Source organism: Gallus gallus, chromosome 7 (genome assembly GCF_016699485.2).
Source record: "Gallus gallus isolate bGalGal1 chromosome 7, bGalGal1.mat.broiler.GRCg7b, whole genome shotgun sequence".
Taxonomy (NCBI): Eukaryota; Metazoa; Chordata; class Aves; order Galliformes; family Phasianidae; genus Gallus; species Gallus gallus.
The window spans coordinates 30,787,267-30,814,287 of record NC_052538.1 but is presented as its reverse complement, the minus strand read 5'-3'; the positions used below and the strand labels follow the sequence as shown (position 1 = coordinate 30,814,287).

Below are 27,021 nucleotides of genomic sequence, written 5' to 3'. Positions count from 1 at the left end.
AGGTATTTCAGTAAAACTTGACTCTTCTGATACTTCTCTCATTTTCAAGTTATATTTTCATATCATAAATTTAGTATGCATAAATTAATATCAGTCATAGTGAAAATGGTGACCAGCTGTTACAGCTATGGCACGAGTCCTGTCAGAAGTCAGGTGTGCCTGTTCCAGCTGGGAATGATGACAAAGAAGCCAAAGATGCAGTCAGGACTCACTGCTTGGGGACAGCAGCCCTGCCTGCTTCTGGCTTGTTTTTGTTCTCTCAGTGTCTTAACTTCAACACTTAAAAGTCCAAACTTTACGCTTCCTACTGTATTTTCTCATACACTTCTGAAATATGTCACGAAACAACTCGTATTGTCTTTAATGAAGCCTTTAAGCACTTTCTGCTCAGAATCTTCTGAAGTGCTACTGATGTCTTCCCTGGTCCAAATGCATTACTTACTGAAACATCACAGATAATCGTTCCAAGCATCCCCCCAAACTGCATTTAAGTATACTTCTGCAAAATATTGTTGCTTCATTCTCTTTGCTATCTCTCAACATAAGAGATTGTGATTACTCTGTACAGTCACAAAGGAATGGAAGATGACACACGAGTTAGAAATGTGAGGCCGCTCTGCAGCTCCAGATGCAATCTCTGATGCTGTGATCTACAAAGCTTGTATCTTTCATCCGCAGAAACATTGTAAAGAAAATTTATTCCATTCATATTCAAGTTTTTCACCTGGATTAAAAGGTTGAATAGACCATCCTTTGAAAATGTCATGCATTTTGGAGTTGACGGGTTTATTTTTTCCAGCAATGGTCTTAACATCAGCTTTCTTATCTTCTAAACCTGGTACCTTCATGCAGTAATCCAGCAAACCATTTGATCTCATTATTTCTGTATATCCTCGCTCACAACCGCAGACTCCTCTCTAGGTGATAAAAGGGAATTCAGTATTAAAACGTTAGCATCCTCTCACAGGACAGCACAAATTGTATGTAAACTATCAAGAAATGGCCCGCTACATCGTCCACGTGTCATTAGCAAGTTCACTGCCACCAAACCAAACAGGCCAGGGGCCGGTGCTGCAAACCCATTTCAGCTCAAACAGCCATAAAGTACTTGGGGAATTGGTTGAAAGAGTAATTACAGAGAAGCTCAATATGGAAACGTTCTCATCCCAACAGGCTTAATCATAGGCATCCGTGGCCTGATCCAACTCCTCTCGTCAATAAAAAAAATTAGCAGTGACCCTGCTGGGCATTAGAAGAAATTAACGAAGAAAAAATCCCAATTCAGACCCAACTCTCCATTCCAATGTATTTCTGCTCTAGTATTTCACTGGGCTATCCATAATGAAGCACTGCTCTTCTGACCAAATATCTGCTAAGTTGGACCAGTGTGGGAATTTTCTTCCAGAGATGTCTTAAAATGTGGCGGTTCACTACACAGATCCTCCATTTTCTGGATGTCTAATTTAATACAGCTTTTTTAGACTGCATTTCTCTTCTAATTATGCTATAATTACAATGCCCGTCTGGAGGTCTGATATGCTCCGCACGATCCAAGCAGAAAACTGATTTACACTATCTGTGATAAGGATTTAACTCCTGACACATCAGGGTTTTGCCACAGCCCCCCCACTTGTTGACAGACACAGTCCTGAGCTTTTGGTGCAAAAGGTGAAGGATGCCTCAACAGTTTTTACAGCTAAGAAATGCACGTCTACACATCACATTATGCTCCTGTAGGCTCTCATAACAATCCTTGCTCGCATCCAGTGGTGATTCCTCCCACAATACTCAGATGAGACTGAGAGCTGTGGAAGATATTTTTAGAACAGAAATATCTGCACCTCAGCTGTATCTGGCTACCTTAAGGCTTTATGCTCTGTCACAGTATTGACACAGAGGACAAGGAGAAGGCATTTTTGGAAGCTCTCAATCTGGAGTTCAGTACCTATAGGAAGGGACATTTGTAACCTCAGCGGCAAAGAGGAGATGAGGGCTGAAGGACCCAGCGGGTGCTGCAGATGCTCACCATTTCAGCAAGTGGCTCAGTTCTGGCTTTGCTTTAGGGCTTAGTGTGGAGGTAGTGGGATCAGGCTGCTACAGCTTCCTTGCACTCACAGGGGCCTCCTGCGTCCATGGAGGAGCAGGAGAGCAAATAAACTTTTATCTCCTCGCTTACTAAAGTTTTAAACAGTCCACTTGCTATGTGACAGTAAAATAGCATTCAATGAAAATTAGACCAGAAGGTTTCAAACTCTCCCCATGAAACAAAACCAAAATTGTAACACTTTTACACTTATACACCTTTACTCATCTGTGCAGAATTATGAAGCTTTCGGACTGAAATTCCTACAATTGCCTCGAGGTGGTATCATGGGCATGCTGAACTCTCTCTTAGGTCCTAGAATGCATTCAACATACGAAGGTAATAAAAAATATTTTGCAATGTTCACTCCTCAGCCACTTTCTGCAGCAGCCAAGTACCTGGGTGCAGTAGGAGAAGGGTTTCCTGCATGCTGGGCTGCAGTGCCGAACTTCAGCAGGTTTGGTTTGAAGAGCACACCCTCCTGGAAAAGAAGTTACTTTCAAAACAGAAGAGTGCTTTTCAAAGAAAAGAGAAAAGGGTACGTTTCACAATATTTTGCACTTGGATCACTGTACTGCAAGAAGTGGTTGCTTGCTTATTTTAAATAGCTAAGTACTAGACTACTGAACACATTAGCATTATATCTGTAGGAATCATATTAATTAATTTACTTTAACAAGGCAGGGAATTATTATCATACCCATCTTATTAATAGAGAAAAGCGATATACAGACTTAAGCAATTTGCCCCAGGCCACATAGGAAGTTGGGGACAGAATCAGGAATTAGATGCAGATCTTCTGTGTCCTCATTAATGTCTTATCTACATAAGAAGACATAATCCACATAACGCCTTAGCCCATTCTCACTTGGGAAGCTCTGTGCTTCTATAGGAATAAAATAGTGTTAATGAGTTCTTAACTACTTGGCAACCTTCGCACATAAAACTTTTGTATATTATCTTAACTACTCATTATAAATAGAACGAGATAACATTTTCATTCCTGCTCTCTCTTCATTCATCCTGCGGATGTGCAAGCCCTATTACCTTTGCCAACCTCCTGTACAGCTTCAAAGTGCTGACCATGAATTTCAGTTTTCATCCTGTGCAGGAAGAATTTGTAGGTCACGGCACCAGCAGGAATCTCACAGTCTGAGTGATTCCTGTCTATTGAATAGAAGCAGCATTACAGAAGCTGGGCTCTTTTCCATTGCATGTGATTTCCTCTCTCCACAGTTACAGGAAGGCCTAGGCAGGCCTGTTAGTATAGGTGCACTCATTTCTTCCTGTGACCAACACAGCAGTCAGAAAATCATAGAATCATTAAGGTTGGAAAAGACCACTAAGATCATCTAGCCCAATAGTCAGTGAGGGTACTTCACCCAAATGTCCTCATGCAGTGACATGTGCGATGGTGACCTGACAGCAAGGCTGCTGAGTGCCCACCTTTCTTTCCTACACGCAGCTCTGAACTGAAATCTTGGGGGAATCAGGAAGGAAAGCTCTCCAACTGCCCTCCGAACAAGTGGTGCAGAAGAAAAAATACCTGGAAGAAGACTTTTCAGCCCCGTGTGCTTTGGGACATACCTGTGACGTTTACTCCATCTGAGCGCTGACACCACACTGTGCGCACATTGTCTCGCCAAAGGCTGGTTTTCCACAGGTACTCGTAACACCTCCCTCCTGCAACATCAATACCAGTCGGCCTTCACTTTGCAATAAAACCAGAATAAGCTCTTGAGTGGGACAAACCCTGGCAAGGCTACCTGAGCAAGGCCGTGTTTCCACCACTTGTCCGGAGCAGCTCTCCATGTTCTCAGCAGGCTGACCGATGAGCGCCCTGGAGCGCGCCTGCCGTCCTGTTGTTTCAAAGCTCCTGCCATCAATGCACGTCAGCTCGCAGGAGCTCCACTCCGACCACTCAGTCAGGTGGCAGTCACCTGCGTGCAGGGAGAGAACAAATCGCAGGTCTGCAAAAGGAATCAGCCTTAAAGGATTAAGGACAAGCTGAGTACAACGGCTTTAACAGCGAAATAACCCCAGTTTATCACCCAATGGTATGCATTATTCAGATTTTCTGCTTCATGAGAAATCTCATTTTCTCCAAAAAGAAAGTCTTTTTCAGGTGATCTAGAAACAGCAGACTGAGCATTTACCCGATCTGCTGAAGTACGAATTCTTACTGCAGCAGCTGACAGTGCTCAGCTATGCAAGCAACTCAGTCTCAGAAAGCTATTACAGACAGAAACGTAGTGTGACTTTCAAAACACTTTACCTGGGCAAGGCACAGAGCACGGTAACTGCAGCACACTCTCCTTCAAAGGTAGCTCACCACATAATGCATCTTCTACTGGCTGGGATGTAGCAGAAACAGATGCATCATGCACTACGCACGTGAGGTTGCGGAACTGCAATCCATCTCCACACTGTCCACCCTAGGAAATGACAGAAAGGAAAGAGACACCCATTGCTGCTGCTAGCAGACGGCAGAAGAAATACACTTGACTCCACCTAAAAAGAATTCAAAGATACAAATCCAGTTTCTGGGCTGCAACAGTACCCTCAGTTATGGGAAAACAGATGGAGATCATCTCTGTACACAGCTCTACAGAAGCTCAGAGGCAATGGAACATGGAAAAGTGTGTTGCAGCTCAAGTGGGGAGAAGAACACATAAATCCTTTCCTTTCCACACGTGGGAGACGTGGAAAGAAAGGAGTCACTGAGCAGATGGGGCAGAGCTCAGGCAGGTGCTTTGCCTGGCACAGCACTGGAAAAAAACAAATGTGAAGAGCACAGCTTTAGGAATGCTGATCCTTGCCCAGGCAGCAAAGCTCCTAGGAGAAGAGATAGGTACTGTAAAAGCTGAATGCAGTCTTTGGGGTGAGCTCTCCATGTCTTTAGTTAGAGCTCGTGAATTTACTGATTCTTAAGGAAGGCCCAGTTCAATAAACACAGAGATTTTTGGCTTCCCCGAAGAGGCCAAGGGCAGAGCCCATTCAAAAAGGAATGCACATTTCCATTCACCTCCTCTGATGACACAACCCAATATGACCACTTAAATGGTTTAAACTGAAACAGCAAAAACCCATCAGCGCTTTTAATTAGGCTGCAAAGATTAACGTGTTGTGTAATTCCTTAATTGTGCAGGGAGTTACAGGTTCTGAAGCGGACACAGATCACCTGCTTTACTGAAATGCCACCTGAAGCCAGCCACAGTTTGTTAGCACTGACCCTGATGTGAACAAGCAGTAGGAGGCTCCACGTAAGCCATTCCACGCTCTTCAGCCCAGTCCTGAAATACTCTGCCATGCACCAAACTACTTGCTGAAGACTTCCTCTACCAGAGAATCAATATCATTTGGCTAACCTGACGATCTGAAGATGCTGTGAGAATTGATGCCCCGAGGCTACTTCCAGAGGCTGGAATTGTTTCATTTTTCTCTGAAAAACGGAGCTGCAGTGATGTCTGAGGTACACAACTTAAACCCGTGTGATGCTTTATGAACGGATGTCTCAAGCCTTGTGGAAATGGCACTTTGCAAAATTCAGTAAATAAAGCTCAAGAAGAAGGATGAAACATTGCTTTTATATAACCAAGGGAAATGCTACTTTGAATCACTTGGCAGTAGATTCTTTTAAAATAATGGACTTCATCTGTGGAACAGAATGGCTCCTACCAAGTACATTTATTCGGCAGCGTGTTTGATAGCAGGAATCTCAAGAATCTCTCTCCTGTAAACATGTGGTACCTTTTTCATTTTCTCCAGACCTCTTCTGCTGCTGACGCACAATGAAATGGAAATAGGGGCATAAATAGTTGGGCTGAGAGTAGTTGCTTATCAAAAGCATCTTAGAGAAGTATTAGCGTAGATTTACCAGATGCAGCCAGGTCTCGAGTTTTTAACACCGCCTTTCATTTTAGCCGGTATGTAACGTACTGTTCTAAATTACCGTTTCACCGCTGAAACCTCTATTGCAGCCCGAGATTAATGGTGTGTGAATAACTCATGCAGCTGTCAATTGGGTTGGAGTTCTTGGAAACTGCTGGTGGAAACAGAACGCGATGTGGAGAGAACTCTCCGGGGAAATGGGCACTAATCAAACTGCAGCCTGTGTGCAGCTCAAGAAGTAGATCAAGGAATTACTGAAGATGACTGGAAAGGACAAAAAAAAAAACTTTTAAAAAGATACTCGTTCTTTTATAAATGAGACGTAAATATACAAGTATTTGTCGACACAACGATGTATGAATAGTCATACAGTGGCAGAGACATAAATATAAATAGCATGAAAAGAATGCTTTCTTTGGTAGTCTCCACTATAAAAGTCAGCGCGTCTCAAAGCAACGTTTTTCATTCTTCTATCAGGCAATATTGACAATACATTTGTTTAGGATAAGAAAAAAAAAAGAAATCATGGACTCTATACCAACTCCAAACAAACATGTTAGCTTTTCAACAGTGCCTTCCATTTGCTTGCTTTCACTCAAGACCAGAAATGCATTTTCACAATGAACTGAACACATTCAAAAGATAAGGTGCCGTACTGTCATTTACAGAGGAAAATGACAGTGGGCTTTTTTGATGTTTTTGGCAAGGTCATAAGCAATGCAGGAGCCACGCATTAACTTCCTGATCATCCTAAAAATTATTCACGTCCCCAAAATTATACATTTGAAGACTGAATTAATAGCAGTGGAATCAGTGGAAATTTGCTGCAGTAACAGCACAACGAGGACTCAGTGAGCAGCTGCTAATCAGAGCAGCACTGCTGAGGAAATGATCCAATATTCAAAACTTTGGGGACCAAATCTATATTGTAAGTACTCTTCCTTGGGAGGTGTGAGCTGAGGTCTGCCCACAAGCAGCCACCTATGGCACACCAACAGCACAAGGGCCCACAGTCCCAATGAGATGCTTTCTTGAAACGTGCCTTTAAGAAAAGTTCTCCCTTCTTAGCTTTTACTGGGGTTCATGTGTACTCACAATCATCCTAGGTAAAGAGCTGACTGGTCAATACTTTCACAGGTTGTTGAGCAACCTGTAAAAATCTTAATGAGAAAGCACTGTCTGAGTACATTTAAGGGGCCACCTTTTAAATCACTTCAAATTAAAGAAGGGGTTCTTGGACTTCTTGTCAACGTTAGGCAGCTAGCTCTTGGTAATATCCAGCTATTTGGCCTGTATTCCTTTAATGAAAAAATTAGGAACACCACCACCCACTACTAATTTCTATTTTCTAATTATTCTTTTTTTTTTTTTTTTTTTTTTTAGTAATCAGTGTGAAACACTTCAGCTCTCGTGGGAAAAAGATTGATGAAATGCAACCCTTCAGGATTATGTGTACTGTCCATTTTCCAAGTTCCACATCCCTCTGAATGCAGCAGAAATGCCCACACCTGCAGGAGGGGTGCTCGTGGCATGGGGAATTGCCCGGGGAGCCGTGCACTGGTTTACAGACTGTGAAAGCAAGCACTACAAAACACTTAGCAGGCTGTACTCCTCAACATGCACACACCTCTAATTATTCACACAAAGTCAATTTAGCATAAAATGGTCCTTCTACAATTAAGAAATGCAGTCTCGGTTATCTCATAATACAAGGAAGAAATACTTTAGCCTTATAATGAGTTGTCCTGTTTACATTACTCCAGGAGGACAACTTCATGATACGCATTTTGGTCTTACCATGGGATGTATTTACCTTTCTTCTACAAAGCATCCTCGAAAACACGACTTCTGAAAGCTTTCTTTGGAAAGTACACTTAAGCTTCTTTTCCAGAAAAGCACAGGAATAAATCACCTTGTATTTATGAACTACATTTAATTCCCGAGCACCTCATTAAAGAGAACTGAACGTGGAAAAAAATGGCACCTCTCCAAAACAAAGCAAAGGGGGGAGAAACTACGACACAGTAATTTAAGGAGAGAAGCAAGCCCTATCTGACTGCAAGTGCGGGATGATATCTGGCTAAGCAAAGGCTGTGATTACTTGTTCTGAGTTGAAATATAGCAGGGCTCTGGATGTGTTATTTTTCTGGAATATGTGGGGCCTTAATTCAGCTTCTCTACTAATTCTTTTATCAGCTATGCTAGCTCCTCTGCTTGAATCTCTCATCCCTAATGCTTAGCAGAATTTGCTTACCTTTGCTGGACAAAATATCAGCTAAGGGCATTATACATAAATAAATACTGAGTGCAGCACATATAAAGGCTGAATTCGCATCCTTATCTGCAATGAGTTGTTTAGCACAGGAATGAAGAAGAAAGTTGACCCTAAAATGTATTTCCGGTTCTGTGATCCTGAGCTGTCCAAAGGCTGTAATACTTCAAATTTCATCTCCAAAAAGTCAGGTAAATTCTGGCATTTGCTACAGGTCCTTCAGCTGCAGCCAGAGATGGAGCAAGCACTCAAGCCGTGCATGCTACAGTAAAGGGCTGAGCAGAAAACACAAAGAATGTGTCTTCACTTCCACTTTTGGCTTCCATTGCCTGTATTTGGCAATACAGAAAATCAGGCAGGGGCCTGTGCACAGTTTTCGTGTGCCAGGATGAGACAGAGCAATTCTCCACCTGAACCTCAGCAAACAGGGCTCTCAGCAGCCTGAGCGGGTTTCATTGTGTCCGGGAAACTCACACCTGCCTGATCTGAGCTACCAACTAATCTATTTGAATACAGGAAATGTCAAGTAACAGCTAAGGAGAGAAGAAAAAGCTTAGGAGAAAAAAAAATCAGTTCAAGGCTGACAATGGCCAATGGCAGTGGAGAATGATTGCAGTGCGGAGGGTGCAGGCACTGCCTCACTGCTGACTCCAGCCATTCTCCAGCTGTTAAAAAGAGCAAGAAGGAGCCCACACTCCTTACAGGAACACTATTGCACTGAAGAACGTGCAGGAAAAAACCTCCTAGGTTGCTCTTAGAAGAAGAGACAAAGCTATTTTCTCGTTAGAGTTGCTTTATATAACTAAATTATAGGTCACCACAACTATGCTTGCTCAAGCACATTCACTCCATAAATCTTCTTTAATACATCTATAAGCTCACACTACTTGAACCTACATTGCTATAAATCGCTGCTGCCAGCTGAGAGACCACGTGCACAGGTTTACATCCCCGATTTTCCCGCGCTTAACATGCATCTTATGGCGTGTCCAACAACTGGAAGAGAAACACCTCCAACCTGCAAGGAGGACCTAAGGGAATGGTTGCCCCGAGGCGGCCGTGAGCTGTACCTGGAGCCTGCAGGGCGACCAGGGCCCGAGGTGCCAGCTGTAGCAGGGCTTCACCGGGCAGCTGCGGTGCTGGCTGAGCTGTGCTGGGCAGGGCCGGCCCTCGGCCGCGGCCTTCAGCAGCACCGTGCGCCCGCGCACCATCTGGCCTGCGGAGAGAAGAAATGGCAGTCAGCAGGAAGGAGTGGATTTGGGGGTGCTCCGGGGGTTAGCATGGCTACAAGCTCATCTTCCATCAGTAAAAACGCTCTCTTTCAAAAAAGTAAAGCAATTATTGGGGAAGGCTATTCGGCTGATACAGATGCAATTACCAATCTTCTGCCGCGCGATGCAGCAGCTGATATTTCTGAACACAATGTTTAAATACGGTTTTGTATGTTTCCCAGATATGTTATTTGCTTATGCAACACAGTTAAATACTTGACTCAATCCTGATTATTAAATATGACAAGGAAATAATTCCTACGGAAGTATCATTTCTATCACTGTCCATTCAATATGTTTCCAGAGATTTTTAACAAATGAAATCTTCCTTTTATGACCAATTGTGTGCATCTAATTTGAAAACTGCAAACACCCTAATGGCTATTACCGTCCATAACCACTTCTGCCATTTCCATTAAAATCCTATTTATTATTGGTGAAAACTTCTTCAGCTTCTGAATGGAAAAAGCAATTATGTTACTACTTTTGAAATAATAAAACTGAATGCACTCATTAAAGTTACAGCAATTCCATTTCCTTCTCCTTTGCTGTCCGTTCGCATCCAGGAATGTTTTCACTCAAAATGATTCAATTAGAATCCTGGCTCCAATTAAAAAGAAAACTGGAAAAAAGCCTTTATGCAATGGAAGGCATAAGACTGTGCCATGGATAAATCTCCTGCCTCGCCTCTCGATAGATGCGGATTTGAGAGGCAGTTAAAAATAGGGAAAAGGATTCAGTAGTAAGAGCACACCCATGCAAAACAGATGCAAGCCATAATTGCTAACTCCCTGACCAGGAAAGAGAGCAGCCTTTGCAGTGAAGTACTCCCATTTGTATTTCAGCCATTTAGTTACCATCTTGGGTACCGCCGTCATGAACGTCTCTACAAAGAGGGTTTCCCAAAAAGATCTGGCAAGTGAAAATTAAAAGCACACTCACCTGAAAATGCTCCTGACACATCTCAGTGAGTTTTCTTACCTGTACAATGCTATTCCCTCGTTCTTACCCACTGAATTCCATTTTTAAACCCATTTAAACCAATTTTAAGACTTTTTCCTGTTCGAGTTGTAATCCTCTGGACCGAGGAAGTTTGTAACAGAAGTGATGATAAAAGCTCTTATCCACATGACTGTGCATTCAGCCATTGTAGAATTAGATACATTAGGAGGTAGAAAAAACCCTCCTAGCTGAGAAGAGAAAAAAGGTAAGAACTGTGATGCACCAGGAGAGCATCCATTCTGCTGCTGGCACACAGAGAGAGAGGGTTGCAGCAGTGGAACACAGATACCAAAGCACTTGTAAGCAGGAGAATGAGAGAAGACCAAGGGACATGATGCTGCTCACTCCAGAACAGGAAGATGTGTGCACCAGGCTCTAGCACATCCAGGGATGCTGCAACCAGCAGCAACGCACAGCTCATAAAATTAGGCTGGATGTTGGCATGTGGCTCTGTGAGCTCTACGGACTGGTTAGCAATGGAATATACTCTTAGAGAAAGCAGGAAAGCTGAGGCTGTGGGGTTTGCAGGGGACAGCACAGGGGGGTGCCTGGGGCGGGCAGCTCAGTGCTGAGCCCCACAGGCACAAGCTGGGAAGTGGCAGCCACAGCTCCGAGTTGAAGATCTGAGCTCATTTGGAGGGGCTCGAAACCCTGAAGTATTCATCAAGCTATTTTAATTAAAGACGTAATTTCCTTTTATACTCTCCGCTTAACAACTTTCTAACAAAATGTAAATGGGAAGATCACTGCATAAAAAAAACGTGATTTTCCCTTAAAGAGGAACTAACAACCATTATGTTTTTATTTACACATTATTTCCCCACAGTGGGTTACCCAAACCATTTAAAACCACTGCATTCACAATGGTCAGATGGTGTTTGCCTCATTTCTCCTACCTCTTCCTTCCTATACCGTGAAAAAATCATGAAAGAAATTTTGCCTGAGAACTTCTGTTGAAACGTCTCTTGGGTGCAGTCACTGCAGTGGATCTCTTAAAGCTCTGTGGTTTATTTCCTCACTCTATAAACATCACCTAGGTGTTCCATTGCCGCTCAAGGAGCAGAAAAACTCCACCTGTCTTTTCTCTGTAAATACCTTATTTTTTACCGCCTATGCAAAACAGAAACACCACGCATCTAAATTCATTTGCTTCCAACACAAACTCCAGAACAGAAAAGCAATCCCAGCTTTCTTTAATTTCCTAATGAATTTTTCCTTAATTTTGCAATGAATTAGCCACAAGTCTGTCTCCTCTGCTCTGCAGCATTAAATGTTCTGTATGCTGAAAATTGGAAATGAGAAATAATTACTTGGGGATATTTACTCTGCAGTGCGTGTTGAACCCTGGGTAACTCAGGTTAAGTCCCATCATTTATCTGACAAGGTCACTTTCCTAAGTGACACGGCATAGGTTTAGTTGTTTTTATGCTGTTTAACACACCTGTAGGAGAGAAATTCTATCAAACTGGAAAATATTTATTTAGAAAAGAACAACTGCCCCTGACATTCACTTGCCGCAATAAAGGAAATACGTCCTAGGGGATGTATTTTTATCCAATATGTTGCCAGTAGCTTTAATCCTAGGAACACCATGCATTAACCCAGTCCTATACACCTTCCCATAACAGTGCAGCAACTGGTAGGAGGAAGCCTGCTGCGTAACACAAAGTCAGACTCAGGCCCCAGCCAGCATCCAGAGCAGATGCTGCACAGAACCACAGCTGCAACGGGCAAAATGTGTTACACGTCTCTGCAGGCTCAGTGCAGGCAGGGAAGAGATCTACTTTACTCATCATCATTTATAAAAATCAATATATTCGCCTTCGGCTGCTGTGTACCAGAATCATGTTGGATGTCAGCGCCACACACACAGCAGCACCGCATCGTGTTTAAATGCATTGTTCCATAAAATAAAACCTGGGCAAGAAAAAGGCACCATCCATTAAAATACATCACAGCAAACCAAGTTACTGGAAGAAAAGGACAGGGTAAAAAATGTTAGCAGTGTTGCTTGAGTTAAGAAACAAGTGAAAGCATACACCTGGCAACACTAAATTTTGATCGGAACCATATTTAAATTAAGTTTCCCTTTGAAATTGTTTATGGTACTTCAGAGGGCCCTCCACACACTCTCCAAGAAAGCCAGAAAAGCAGAATGTTATTCGGAGTGAAGAGGAGAAGAGCAGAGCCAGTAACACCACACAGCTGATTTGCCTTGAATTATTTCTGAGAAGTGTGCATTTAAGTCCTCAGTTTGGCTTTACCAAAAAGTGGGCAATTATTTGTTTGGCAAAGGGAAGCAGAATCAGTGTTTACTGCCCCATATTCCTACAGCTTGTTTACTATCATCCTTTGGTTTCCTGTATCAAATTTGTGGTTTAATTCTATTCTCACAAATGCCAAAGAGAATCTTGTGGTGATTTCAAAAGTAATGTAGCCTGTCAACATTTGGGGGGGATTTTGGTATCTGCACGATACTGATCTGTGAAGTACCACCTGTAAGAGGGTACATCGATAATGGCTTCTCCGTTGATACTACCATTAGTAGTATTTATAGCCAACTGGAAGATGAAGAAGAAGCTGAAGGGAAGCTTTCTGCTGTTTCTCAGTTTCTGCTGTCGAAAACACACAAGAGGCCACAGCTACGGGACTGCTGCAAAGGTACCTCCATCACCTGCATTTGGTATCAGGATTCAAGGTACGTTTCACAGACGTTTATGGTCTGTACATTCACAGAAATGCTACCTCCAGCTTTTGAATCATACATGTGTACAGCCTGATCTGCTCTACTCAGTTCTCTACTCACTGCATAACACTTATATTGTCTGTGAAGCAGAAGATGACCCAGACTGAACTGAGCTTGTGCTTGACTACGTGGTTTAATTATCTTTAATGGGGTTTGACACCCCCAGCAAGGAACTCACAGAAGAGCTGAGGTCCACTTCTGCAGGGCACTGAATACTTCAGTTGGCTCTGGTCCCTGCTGAAGCTCAGCTCTGGCTTAGGACACAAAGCAAGTATTTGCCCCTTAAATGCATTACCAACCACCAACTCTGTGACTAGTCTTTAGGATTTGGATGAGCATTTCAGGATCAGGAATACGAGGCATGCCTCTACTTGCAGTAGCACATCCCTTTGCAGACTGTGCAGTCTGAGCGCTCAAGAAGAAAAGACCTTCAGGCATTACACAGGACAAACTGCTCCATTAATCATGCTAAAAGCCATCAGGAAGTTACAACTTGCTTTTGCGCTATTTATTTTAGTGAGTGATTGAACACTCCAAAAAAATTTTAAGTCCATTCAGCAACATGAGCATTAACCCTCCAAAATGGAGTTTGAAGAAAAAAAAAAAAACTTTGGAATTAATAGTATTCCTAGAGCGTTGTTTTTAACATGCTGTCTATGAATTATTCATTTATGTTAAGAGAGCACTGTTCTACAACAGGGCTAAAAACTCGGCAAAGAAAGAACGCCACTAATCCAAATATTAAGCTTTTTCTGTAATATGTTTTGATTTCTGAAATCCATCTGAAGGGATCATTTGATGGAAGTTACAATCTTTTTTCTTTTTGACCTTCAGTGAATTTGGTTTCAATACTCCCTGTACGTCTGATGCACTCTACAAGCCGGGGAAATAATATCGTGAGCGTACTTGGATTGCAATCTTAAATGCATTACCTCATATCAACAATTAATATTTTGTTTAACTCATACAGAAGCAAGACAGGCCCAAATTCTTTTGCTTTTTCTATTTAGGCGAGCAGTACAGGCTACGTAAAACTTTGCTGAAGTTACTGGAGTCATGCAAACACTAAGGGAGCTGCGGTCACAGGACAGAGACAGCAGCATATAGGAACTAAAGAACGATATTCTTACTGCTTTTTGTCTTCAATTTGATATCATTATGTAGCTAAAAGTAATATGAAAGGATTTTTATTTGATTACTTATCTCTGTAGCAGGAATCCTGTAGCTCCCTAGCTTTTCTGCTAACTCTGAGCACTTATTTTATCTGGGAGGGGTTAGTGTTTCCTACGGCTGGATTCTGAAAGGTTAAATTAAATAACAAAATAGTCATAGAATCACTGAGGCTGAAAAAGACTACTAAGGTCATCTAGTCCAATCGCCAGCCCATCACCACCGTGCCCACTAAGCCAGGTCCCACCTTCAGGCATCTATCTGCTTGCTTCCTACACTGCACTTTGAAAACAGCCTATTACATCTCCAAAACCCAACGCCTCAGGAATGTGAGCACGTCCAAAACCACCTCTTAAACGCTTGCTGGGACTCAGTGCTCGGTCACCCCGCAGGGCTGCCGTAAGCACGTCAAATGTTCGATTTCTATGGTGTGTGGTGGGAGGGGAAGGCCAGGAGGGCACTCACCGCCGGAGCCACACGTCTGGGAGCACTGCGACCAGGCCGACCACGCCGACAGCCGGCAGTCCACCACGCACCGCACCACGCACTCGCTGCTCGTCTCCGCCGGCTTCTCCAGGCGACGCTGTCGGCGAGCAACAAAACGCACACGTAAGCCTTAACCAGGGCGACACCATGCTGCTGAGGGGCAGAAAATTAGGAGAATTCAATTAATCTTTGCCCGTCTCTCCGCGGCGCGCGGCTTCTCTCTTCACCTGCTCGCAGTGCCGCGCACTGACCATCTCCCCATCACTGCGCACGCAGCTCAGGAGCCGCTTCCGAACTCCTCGCCCGCACGTCGCGTTCCCGTTGAGCTGGCACGTGCTCCAGGCTGCAGGCACAAGACACAGCACTCTGCTGTAACTCGCCTTTGAGTTATACTTCACCGTGTTCGCTCGTATCGAACCCAAAAAGAAAGCACACAAAAGGAAGCTGCTCTTCAGTAAAAGCGAGGCTCAGATTTGAAGCTCAGTGCTTCGCACGCAGATAATCCTTAACAAAACCAGTACACCACGGTGCACAGAAAACTGCTAAATGCTGATAAAGCGTATCAATTAAACCCAGTTGGTGCGTCTGCAGGGCTGTATTGTCAGAAGGAAAACTTCGCTTTGATAAAGTAGCTGTGGAAGTTTCTGAAAAGCAACTATAATTTCATCCATTTTATGTCTCAAAGCAAAGCTTCCCATTATTTCAAATGGGTCTCAAGTACTCGTGAACTAAGACAGGCATTACTAGGAGGAGAGAATTCATATCCTATTGCTTGTCCAAAATAATGAGGAGCAGTACGCAAGCAAAGCAACACAAGCCATAAAACACCATTTAAAATAAACAAGAAACACAACACAAACAACTAAAATTTCCATACACCAACAAGAAATAGGAAGTGTATGAGCAGAAAACATATTACTTTGTCTTCCACCTTTGATAAACATCAATGCATAACTGTTCTTCTTTCCTGAAATAAGGTGCTAAAAAAAAGGTTTTATCATCATGCTGTTTGTATGTCTCGGGCTCAGTTTGTATTCAGGTGTAACAATTCCTGCAGCTCTGCTCTCCTTCCCCACCAGCCCACAAGTTCATCTCAGATCTCCTCTTAGTATCTTTCTCAATGATCTGAGTTAGTGAAAGCAAAAGAGCTTGCACTTTTCTTTTTGCTAGTTCATATGAAACAGATCTAATTGCTCCTGGCTAGGGTCAAAACAATGTATTTTGCTCTCAATATCCTATGCCCACCCAGATAAGCTGTATCACCTCCATATCAGACTTCTGTTGGATATTATTGCCTTCCCTGGAATCACACAGATGTTACATTCTCTTGTAACTGAAGCTTTGCACACAGTTCTGTTAACGACCCAGCAAAACAAAGAGATCCCATTTGACTTGTTCTATTTCCAGCACACCCACAATGATAACTGCTAAAATCCTACATTTATCCATTAACCTCCAGAAATGCGGGCATGTAATTAGTGTTAGTGAAATTAGAGATGTCTGCAAGTAAGCCTTGTAATGACAAGGCTGTAGCCAACACAACAAGCAAACATAACTAACAACACAACCAGAGAAAGTCTTTAAGGAGCTGGGTCTTTTATGTAAAGACAATTAGGAAAGCAGAACCTCAGTTTAATGTACGCTGTAACCTTCCTGGAAAGAATAGATTGGAAAATTGTACCTACCTGTTAGATTGTACTGATACTGGAAGCAGTTTTGGTTAAGAATACATGGTTTCATTTGTGAGTCTTCAGGACAGGGCTTTCTACTGACAGATCGTAGCACTTGCCGAGTTCGGGTTTGCACAGTACTCGGATCACACACCTGCATACAAAAGTGATGGACAGCACAAGAGACCCCAGTGAATACACACACACTGGCTGCTGGGGCTGCAGATGTTTGTTTCTATCAGCCCTCCCTCCCTACTTCTGCTTCCCATTGCAGTTGCAGCCTTAGCAACAGTGACCAAAAGCTTCCAGTCTTACAACATCCCCTCCATGGTGAGGACAGCACCTGCTCATCCTCCAGCCTCCAGGACACGAGTGACATGAGCTCTTCTCTTCTCTTGGGAGTTCACATGGAGCTGCCACCCACTTCTGCCCACACATTACTTCAGATTTTCCCTTGGCTTAGTTAACGTGGGGATGGTTTGGACCAGAGAGCTCTGTGTCACTGCCGTGTCCCCATCTTAGTTATCACATCCACATCACACTGCCTGGGGAGGATGGAGCCACAGTGCTGAAAATTAAATGGCTGTGGCAGCGATCAGGGCTAATTGGTGGTTAAAAGCACTACAGACAGCTGTTTTGTCTCATTAAATGATCTCATAAAAAAGTATAAATAGGCTTATTCTGAAGCCAGGGTGATTATGGAAGTACGTAATAGCCTTTTTGGCTGTAAGGCTGGGACAGAACACCAGCCCCGAGGGCTCTGGCCCACTGAGGCTCAGCAGAGCTCTTCCACAGTCCCACAAAGCGGGCAAGTGAGAGCGGTCCCAGCAAACCTAATGGAAATGAATCCCAATTAAATAAATCTCTATTATCCAGAGGCATTTACTGAATAAGATGACCTATTTAATTCCTAACAGTCTCTCATTAGGACCAAAGGTTGCTCTGGAACAGCAAAGAAAATGCAGAAAACAAAACATGTAGGAAAATATTTTCCTAAGTGATTGAGTATTTAAAACATGATTTTTCTATACAGTCTTTTAAATAAAACAAAATAACAAACTAACAGCTTAAAGCCACAGGCTTATTATCATGCTACTAAGTGCTGTCAAACACTGAACCCTGCATGGGTGAAAGTATGGATAATTCCCATACTGTGAATATTAAAGAGAGATGTCATGGAATTGCAGCATAAAATCTCAGGCTGCTGTAAACTGGATTAGTAGCACAGATGATAGCATAACTAAACAGAATAAATATCAGGACAAACAGGAAAAGTTTTGGTCTGGTTTGAAAACAGTTGTCAAGGTGTGCGTTGCTTAATGCCGATATTACATGAAGGAAACTGTATTATGTTCTGATTGCTGACACACACCATGTCAAGCCATTTTAAATGGTAATCTTACCTGAATATCATCATCTAAAACAACTAATTGTTCTTAATTGTCTGAAAACTAAACCTGCGCTCAGTGTTTACCAGTAGTTTATGGCCTCCTCCACAATCAGTCTGCTTACCCTCACAATGAGGACTCATAACTTAAATGACTTGCCCATTTAAAACAAACAAACAAAAAAATCAAAGCAGGTATTTCTGTAGCTACTGCTAATTAATTTTCTTCTGCATTTTTACCAAAGGAAAAAAAAAATGCATCACTGAATGCTGGGAAAGAAGTTAAGTTTGTGCCAGCTCCAGAATACCTGCCTTTGCTCCCTTTCCAAAAACAACCCACCTGTAGACAGAAAATATGCATAATTTGTAGATAAGTAACTGCTTTTATTTAAACAGCATTGTCTAGCATGCATCCTGCTGTGCACAATTACAGGGCCTCGATGCAGCTCAGAACTGCGTGGCGCACACGCTGTCGCAGCCACCCAGCAGTCCTGGCTAGCCAGGCAATTCTCCCTCTCAGATGTCCTTTTAGTGGAACAGCGAAACAGCGCCGACTCCAACAGGTCGGAGTGTATCTCACGTCTGCCAGGATCTAAACAAATGAGGAGTTTACTGCAGATCTGAAGCTGGCATTCTCACTGCACTGATGAGCCACCTTGTTGAGGAGCCAGGGTTGATACGATAAGCAACTCACTTTTACCTGCTCCGAATAATAAAGAATCTCTGCCGGAAAAGCTTTCATTTAATCAAGCTGAGGACATGGGAAACATGCAAAAATTCAAAGTCTGCAAACTGTAACTAATATCCTGTAATATTATTTGTTGAGTTTCTCTTTACGTCAATTGAGAAGTCAATTTAGTTTTATAATTGATTTTCTGGCCTTACTCTTTCAAGTTAACTATGTAAAAAATTGAACCAAATATATACGGAACTGAATAAGCGGCAGGAGGGAATGGCTTGCAAAGGAAAAGATGAAAGCTGGAATTTTCAAAGGAGCAAGAGGGAGACGAGCATCCAACCACTGTAGAATCTCAATACGGTTGGATGCACAACTGCTGCAGGACCCCACCAAAATCCAAGGCTGGAAAAATTAAATACTTAGTACATGGCAAAGAATAAGGAATGGCTTTGGAAACCCAAAGTAGTTAGGGGCTATAAACAGATAAAGAAGAGAGATTATTTCTCATGGGGAAATACCGGGAGCATTAACGAGAGATAAAGAAACACTTCAGCTGCTAGGCAGGAGGAAGACACTGTGTCACCCTGCCATCACTAACATCAACATGTAGATAGACCTGAATTGGGATGTTAAAAAAATACTGAGGGAAAAAAACAATTACCACTGGCTGCAAAACAGTGTTGTCAGTAGCATTATAGAAAAGACAGCAAACTGAGTAAAATTGAGTAATTTAAGTAAGGGATTATTACAGAGCTAACTAAGATCTGGGCAAGACTACAGAAGGGCTTGATTCTGAGTATTCTCACAGATGCAGAAAATGACAGTCAACCTGACTACTCAAAAATGACCTTCTCTATGAAATAGTACAGGCACCATTCCATCAGCGAGTGGTACTCCTCAGGTGTTGGTATCGGGACTGGCACTACTTAACTTCTTGTCCTGAGGAGAAGGACTTGGAAGTGCTGGCTGACGAAAAATTCAACATGAGCCAGCAATGTGCACTCGCAGCTCAGAAAGCCAACTGTATGCTGGGCTGCATCAAAAAGGGGTGGGTGGCCAGCAGGGCAAGGGAGGAAATTCCTCTCTACTCTGCCCTTGTAAGGCTCCATCTGGAGTACTGCATCCAGACCTGGGGTCTCCAGCACAAGAATGATGTGGAACTGCTGGAGCAGGTCCAGAGGAGGGCCACTCAGATGCTCAGAGGGCTGGAGTGCCTCTCCTATGAAGAAAGGTTGAGAGAGATGGGCTTGCTCAGCCTGGAGAAGAGAAGACTCCAGGGAGACCTCGCTGCAGCCTTCCAGTACCTAAAGGAAGCCCACCCGAAAGTTGGGAAGGGATTTCTTACAACGGCATGTAGAAAAAAGGGGTAAAGGTTTTGAACTGAAAAAGGATAGATTTCCTGCCTCACTAGGAAACCAAGTTTATTCTCACAAGCATATATTAATCTACTTTTGTTTTTTAGTAAACAGAAAGCACATCAGTCCTTTTCTAAGCACTTTCATTTCCAGTTCCTCTCTTTCCATTTAAATAATGTGGTACTTAGAAGACATTATTTTACTTCATGCCATTCCACTAATAAATACTACTTTTACTGACTGTACATTAAGCTTTTCATTATTATCTTTACATTAAGCTGAACGTTCCCCCTCGTAAGCAATTGGGTTTGTGCTCAGCATCAGCCAACGCGGTATATACAGCAAAAGGAAAACGAAAGAAGAAAAGGTGCAGTCAGCATCACTGTTCAGAGACAGGCAGGTATGTACAATTAGAGTATACAGTTGTGGGAATTAAATTTTGACTTGGTTTTTTTTTTTTTCAGATTATCTCCTTACAGTCATACTATGTATTTCTACACCTGTGGGAGGATTTGGCATGTAACAACTAGCTTAAATTGGGCATCACAGAAATCTTTCTACCCTGAAAGTCAAGGTGACAGATTTAGGCTGATTTACTAAGGTAGATTTAGACTGTGTCAGAGCCAGAAGATGGCTGAACTGAGTGCAATGCAGAAACTCCTGCAGATGTTGAAGCTCTCCATGCCATGCTTGTATAGATCTCACTGATCTGTGGTGGGGGTCCAGACAGAGCAGCCCTTGCACACAGGTCACGTATAGGAAATGAGATAAGAAAGTGGGCTCAAATTCTCCCTCTGGCCTGAGTGTAAAGGGCTGGGTCTTGGCTCCAAAGACACCTCCAGCAAACTGCAATGAGAACAGCTCTGGAGAGATGACAGGCCCCAGGAAACCAAGGCTCTGCTCTGCCAGGGGGTTGGTTCTGTCACAAAGGACAACTCAGTCGTGCTTCCTCCTGAGGATCATGAGAGCTTACTATCTGCTTGACCAGTGGAAAACCTTTGTCTAATTTCTATCTCTATTCAGGGTAACTGAATCTACTTTCTGCACCACCCAGGCTACATATAGGTTATAGATTTCTGGATCAAAGAAGGAGGACGAATATGGATGTTGACTGGCAATAAATATAAGAGAGAAAACAAGAAATGCTGTGATGTGTGGAAGCAGAAGGTAGAGATGTGGAGAACTTTATGTACTTTCAAGGTTAAGCGACAACTAATTTTGGCACTTGTCTTTACAGTGTTGGTTGCTGGATTTATTCCAGATTCTTCCTCGATGGCTGTAAGCAATGGAGTGCACAATCCAGGCACGTAATTCCTTTGATACAACTGGTTGGAATGGAATTAATTACTAGTTGATAATAATAATGGGCATGTAACTCAGGTCACAATTCATACCTTACATATCATACAGCGTATCTTAGAGCATAAGGGCATCATACACTGACAGTAAGTTTCTTTACATACATAACTAGACTGTCCCCTACTTTACTGCATTAAATCTCACTGTTTTCATTATTCTTTTCTATCAATTGTGAAACAGTTGAGTTTGAGCCCAGCATCTACAGACAAGATTATATAAATGACAACAGAAAGAAAACATCCTGAGGCACTGGGAGATACATATCACGGTAAGGGAGGAATGAATTGGTGTCTTTCCTAAAGGACTATTCACTTGAGAAACTATAAAAGCCATCTTCTTGATTCTATAGAGGAATTCTTGGCACTATAACTACTGCATTTTTAGTATTCCTTTTAGCCAGTCACATTTTTCTAGCATGACCACTTGACACTATTTTAAGCTAATATGAAAAGTGAGGGATATAAACATACACAAAGAATGTACCCAGCCTTTGCTCCAGACAATAATAGAACAGACAAAGAATAGAATGTTTGCTCTGGAAGAAAAGGATGCGAAATAAAATAAAACCATAAGGTTATGAAATCTAAGTTCTTGAGTAAGGGTTGTTAACGTTGCACATTAATATATTCTATCAGACTCTCTTTGTGGTGGATTTAAAAAGCTGTCCATTGATCTAGGCTTTCACATGCATCATAATTGTTCAGCATAAAGGTCGTAACCCAATAGAAAGCCCTTTAAGCTGTTTTATTTATCAAATGGCTTGTATAATGCACACTGCAGTATAAATAGCTGGCCACATTATATTTAAACGTCTATTCATAATGAAACATTCAACCTCAAACTAAGGTAAATGCGTTGGCAGCAACAAGGTTTAACTATTTTTAACACTGCAATGAGCCACTGTATTGTTCATGCAGACGTGGATATTTCAGAACAATGGAACAATCCCCTTACAGTAACACGAGCAGCCCTTTGAAACGAAAATGCATTTATGTAGACTTTCTTTTTGAGATGTATCTAAGTTCTGAAACTCACTTCCATACTTGCATAACTATTACTTATTTTATAAAGATTTTTAATAAAGATAAATAAAATAAACCAACGATTCTAAATATATATAAATATATATGTATATATATCAATCACTAACTTTTTGATAAAAACATTAAAAAAAAAAATCAATTCACAACCATGGATAAGGAACAGCATATGTTCAGCCAGGAAAGCCTTGGACCAGCATAATTCTTATTCTTGAGTTAAAGGAATTATCCGTTGGACTAGATTAAACTCTACTCAAAAGCTTCATTCTTCAGTCCAACACCCATAATATAGGTTCACTGCTAAGCCTACGTGTGAAGTTACCAGTTGAGATGAAGACTCCAGTAATGCATGCAATGAACCACAAAATCTACAGATGAGTCCTCCATCTCTTTTCCAGTTGGCGTAGGGGGGAAGCACTACCAAACCATAACAACTCAGACTCACACCTGAGATGAAAGTCACTGTGAAACCTGTGAGTCAGCTGTATTGCCTGCTGCCACTTTTAGTACAAGCGGTTATCTGAATATTGCACACACCTCACAGATTCAGGAGCATAATAAATCAGTTGTTACAAGTCCTGAGCACTGTAAATGGCTATTGATCCAGGAGGAAAACGCTCACTGAAATAGGGACAGCTGCTCTCATTCGCTTGACATGTAACCTCCTCTAATTAACTAATTTCAGACCTCTTAGAATTTGCTGCAAGGAAAACCAACAGCTGAGGCAAACAAGAAGGCCACTTGGATCCGACAGTAGGGCTGTGACTGCTATCCACAAGGTAGCAGACAGCTAACAACAAAAAAAAATTGAGGTAATTATTTCAGGGACTTGTAGCACAACTCACACGTTAACTCATTTTTAAGAATGCTTTGATGAATTCAATTGAAGTCAATTAATTACATTTCCAAGTCAGATGAAGACAAAGTCAAGACACTGCAGGTAGTGCGTGTTATTCGATTCCTGAATATTTAACAGAGATGATAGGATTTCAGCTTCCAGATTGTTTAGCTGGTTCTTTGAGCAATCAAGTGATGATGTCTGACTGAACACGCTATTGTAGCCAGAATGAATATGAAATCTCTGCAGCAAAATGCAAGTCAATCTAATTTGCTCATGATCTTTTTTTCAAACTAACTAGCAAGCTTCAAACTGTTATTTTAATGGCTTTAAAGCCTTGATATTTAACTTACATGGGTGTTACTTAGCGACAAAGAAGAAAACTTTATGAGCCAAAAAATAGTCTTCAATCAGAGAGAAAACCATTTTGAATTTCTTCTTACAATAGAGAATATGAGAGTAAAAGAGAAGCTTTAAATCAGTAATTATGAGGTTCTTGAATCCAGCAAAGAGACAGAGCCTCAAAAGTAATCTCGAGGTATTACATTTCAGACAGTTGCATTTCTGGGTCACAGCAAAGTGCCGTTAGAGGAAATATGATTTATATTTGTGTAGCAGTGTTAAATAGCAGCATAATCAAGATGCAAAAATTGCAACTTGATTGGAAAATCTACATAGAGGAATGGCAACAGTGCCTTAAACTAAGAAAAATGCCCCTCCAAACAGTAATATTTAAAAGTAAAAGGAATCAAGAAAGTAAAAGGAATACAACAGCTGCATGCTTCTGTAGAAAGAAGTATTGAAGAAAATACTTCCTATTGACAAAGCAGTCACCACCTTTATGACTCATTGATTTCAATATGATTCGAGATCATTTACTACCCTGGAAGTAGAAAATCCACATGGGAAGAGTACTGCTACAAGGTAAAACAGCAGTAATAAAGTAATACCCCAGGAAGCATCCAGAGTACAATGACATACTGACAAAGGGTAAACTGGATAATCTAAAAGGCCTTTTTATATTCGGCTGATAAGACTTAGTTATTCCGCTATCAGGATGAATTTATTATCAACACTACAAAACTGGAGCAGAGCACCAAAGTGACTGGAAAAGAATTCTCACGTGACCGAATCTTAGGTAAATATCCTGAATCAAAGAGCTACTCAGTCAAAGATGACGCTGAAATTGGAGTTGCTCATTTCTTACAAACTGGAATTTGTCAAGTTTCATAAATCCTCTTTATCTCCTGTAAGCCAAACACAGCCAGAGGTACAGGAGGATTTCCCCGAATGCCCTTTGGCAGATGCCTCACCAGAGTTCAATGTCTAAAATAACGCCAACTATTTTGAGATGAAACATAAATGTGATAGAAAGAAAAGTAACAAGGATGTTTGCTTTGTCTTTTCCGTTTAGATATGATGTGATCCTTCAGAAGTTTCAGGTTGCCTGGGGAGCCATAAGGTGCCATATTTAGGAAATGTATTTTCAGTGAATATACAAAAAGCGTTTCGTACATTCTCTGAAGATGGGCATTTACTTGCAGCACGAGATGAATCACCAATCATGCAGGTGTTTATCAGCTACTGAGAAAAATTCCTCCCCAGAGATTAAACAGGCAATCCTAATGAGCTACAGGCTCTACATACACCAACTTATTGATGTGGTTTTGGGGGACTCCATGGCAAGAGATTTGATGCAGACTGGAGGCACAACAGGACTGACCAAAATGAGGTTTGGCTCCAGATGCAAACTTTTATATTTGGGTGTTTTTTTTGCAAGGCCCCGATCCAACCTCTCAGCCATAATGGAGTTGTTCAACTGACTGTACGTAGCTCTTCCCTTAAAGGTGAAATGAGAAACTCCATTGACTCCATTGCCTTTGTAGCTGACTGTGTTCACCAGTGCGTGGCCATTCTTGGCGGCCACCTTTCCCTGTGACAACTAAGGAGGGTGAGGGTTGCTTTAATCACACTTGTGCTGGCAGTGCCTCACTCCTGGCCACCGAGTTACCCTCAATCCCTGCCCCACGTACAGAATGAATAAACACCATTTTCACAGAAGGGTCATTCTGCACGTATAGCAAATCCAGTGCTTGCCTTGGAGTTGTTAAGCATCTGCAGTCTGGGAGGAACTATGCTGTGTGGCCCTCCTAAAAACAAAGGAACACAAACAGCCTGTGTAGCTATAAAAGTGAGACAGTGCTGCTGTAAACTCTTCAAAGGGAGGGTTTTATTTGTCCATAAAACTTCAAGCTGTTTATTGCTTTGTATCTGGACAGAACTATTTAAACACATGCTCTATCCACACACAGTCATCTCTGTTTCACAACAAAGCATTGCAGAACAGATTGCGAAAGCATATTGTTCAGTTAATTGCATTGGCAGGCAGACGCCCTCATATTTATGAATTAACATCTCCCATGGCAGAAAGATGTACAAGGAGACACGAGGACTGTGGCACTTGGGCCTGGAAGCGCCAAGAGTTACGCCACCTGATGGAGTGTCATCCCACAAGGCTTGTCCTGGTCATCCCTTTGTGCTTCTGTGGGCTGCAGAGACCTCACCACTGCAGAAAAGGAGCCTTCAACCAAAAACTCAAGGCGTCTCAGGGATATTAGGATGCCTCAAGCAGTCCTTCATAACCAACTGACTGCCACTAATGTGACTGAAAAATATCCAACGGCTTTGAGAATCTGCATTAGTTACTGCATGCTGAAATGAAGAAAATCTATTTCTGAAAACAAGCTAACGGCAAAGAAACAGCCCAACCAGGGTGGGACTGAGAGAGGTATCCAAGCATCTGTACTGGTTGCAAGAGAATTCTACTTCATCAAAGCTGATCTGCTCAGGAGGAGGTGAATACAGGAAATGAAACGCAAGCTTTCATTTGACATGTTCTTACTGAGTGTATCGATAGCCTACACAAAATATTACGGGAGGAAATTACCTGTGTCAGCAGTACTACAAATACCTGCCCAATAACCACTCAGACTTTTGATAATGGCCTTGTTAACACAGGGGCAATGAATACTTCTGCCACTTAAATATGTCAACCAAGCCTATTACAAAACCCCTTAGAATAAACCTAGCACCTATTTCAACACTAACCAGAGGGAAACAATAGCTTTCAAATCTCATGGCTTGAGGCCAGAGAGTTTTCACAGGGCAGAATTTGCAGCTTCTTTCCATCTTGGACAGTTGAAAAAAAAAAAAAAAAAAAACAACAGAGAGCATTTGGCTGCAGTTGCATATTTCAGAGAGCTTAGAGTATTTTGTGACAAAACAAATTGTTCACACATCTTGCTGCCATGCCCTTGTTACTACTGCCTCAAATCTTCCTTCAGGGTTTTTGGAGGAGGAGGTGCTAGACAGAAATTTTGTCTTCTTGAGAAGAGAGAGCTGTAATTCCCTCCAGCCTAAGACCTGTCCAGAGGAGTGCCACCACACCTAACCATGAAAGACATGCACCAAGCACTCCTCTGAGTAGGGGGACACAAACAGACACTCTTAACCACAACGCAATGCCAATCCTGTCACCTGCTGTACTTGTTTGGATCCTCCTCTGTGGAAGGGTGTATTGAATTGTCACAGACATACCTATGTGTTTTACTGAGTAATTTTCTAGAGCTCAGACTCTGTAGGAAGACAGAAATCTCCAGATTCAACTGTGTTGGCTGTAGGATCCATGACAATGCATTTACTTTCTTGTTAGAAAACAATTATTTCACACAACGGTTGAAGGACAAAGAATAAGACATGTGAGGAACTTCCC

The 27,021-nt window shown here is 42.1% G+C and overlaps 1 protein-coding gene across 13 annotated transcripts in view; it reads right to left on the bottom strand.

Annotated features, from left to right (window-relative positions):
* Positions 1-27,021, bottom strand: part of THSD7B (thrombospondin type 1 domain containing 7B) — a 481,009-nt gene that overhangs the window by 5,315 nt on the left and 448,673 nt on the right. For 12 of the 13 annotated variants that reach the window (XM_046944125.1, XM_046944127.1, XM_046944124.1 and 9 more), the window contains 10 exons: positions 16,607-16,745; positions 15,149-15,264; positions 14,901-15,018; positions 9,317-9,462; positions 4,359-4,518; positions 3,850-4,023; positions 3,671-3,766; positions 3,131-3,250; positions 2,482-2,564; positions 725-917 (listed from right to left, as the gene is read on the bottom strand). In XM_046944125.1, coding sequence (XP_046800081.1) covers positions 725-917; positions 2,482-2,564; positions 3,131-3,250; positions 3,671-3,766; positions 3,850-4,023; positions 4,359-4,518; positions 9,317-9,462; positions 14,901-15,018; positions 15,149-15,264; positions 16,607-16,745 — 1,345 coding nt within the window. The remainder of the gene's footprint in view (positions 1-724; positions 918-2,481; positions 2,565-3,130; positions 3,251-3,670; positions 3,767-3,849; positions 4,024-4,358; positions 4,519-9,316; positions 9,463-14,900; positions 15,019-15,148; positions 15,265-16,606; positions 16,746-27,021) is intronic. The other variant, XM_046944128.1, reaches the window with a different exon arrangement.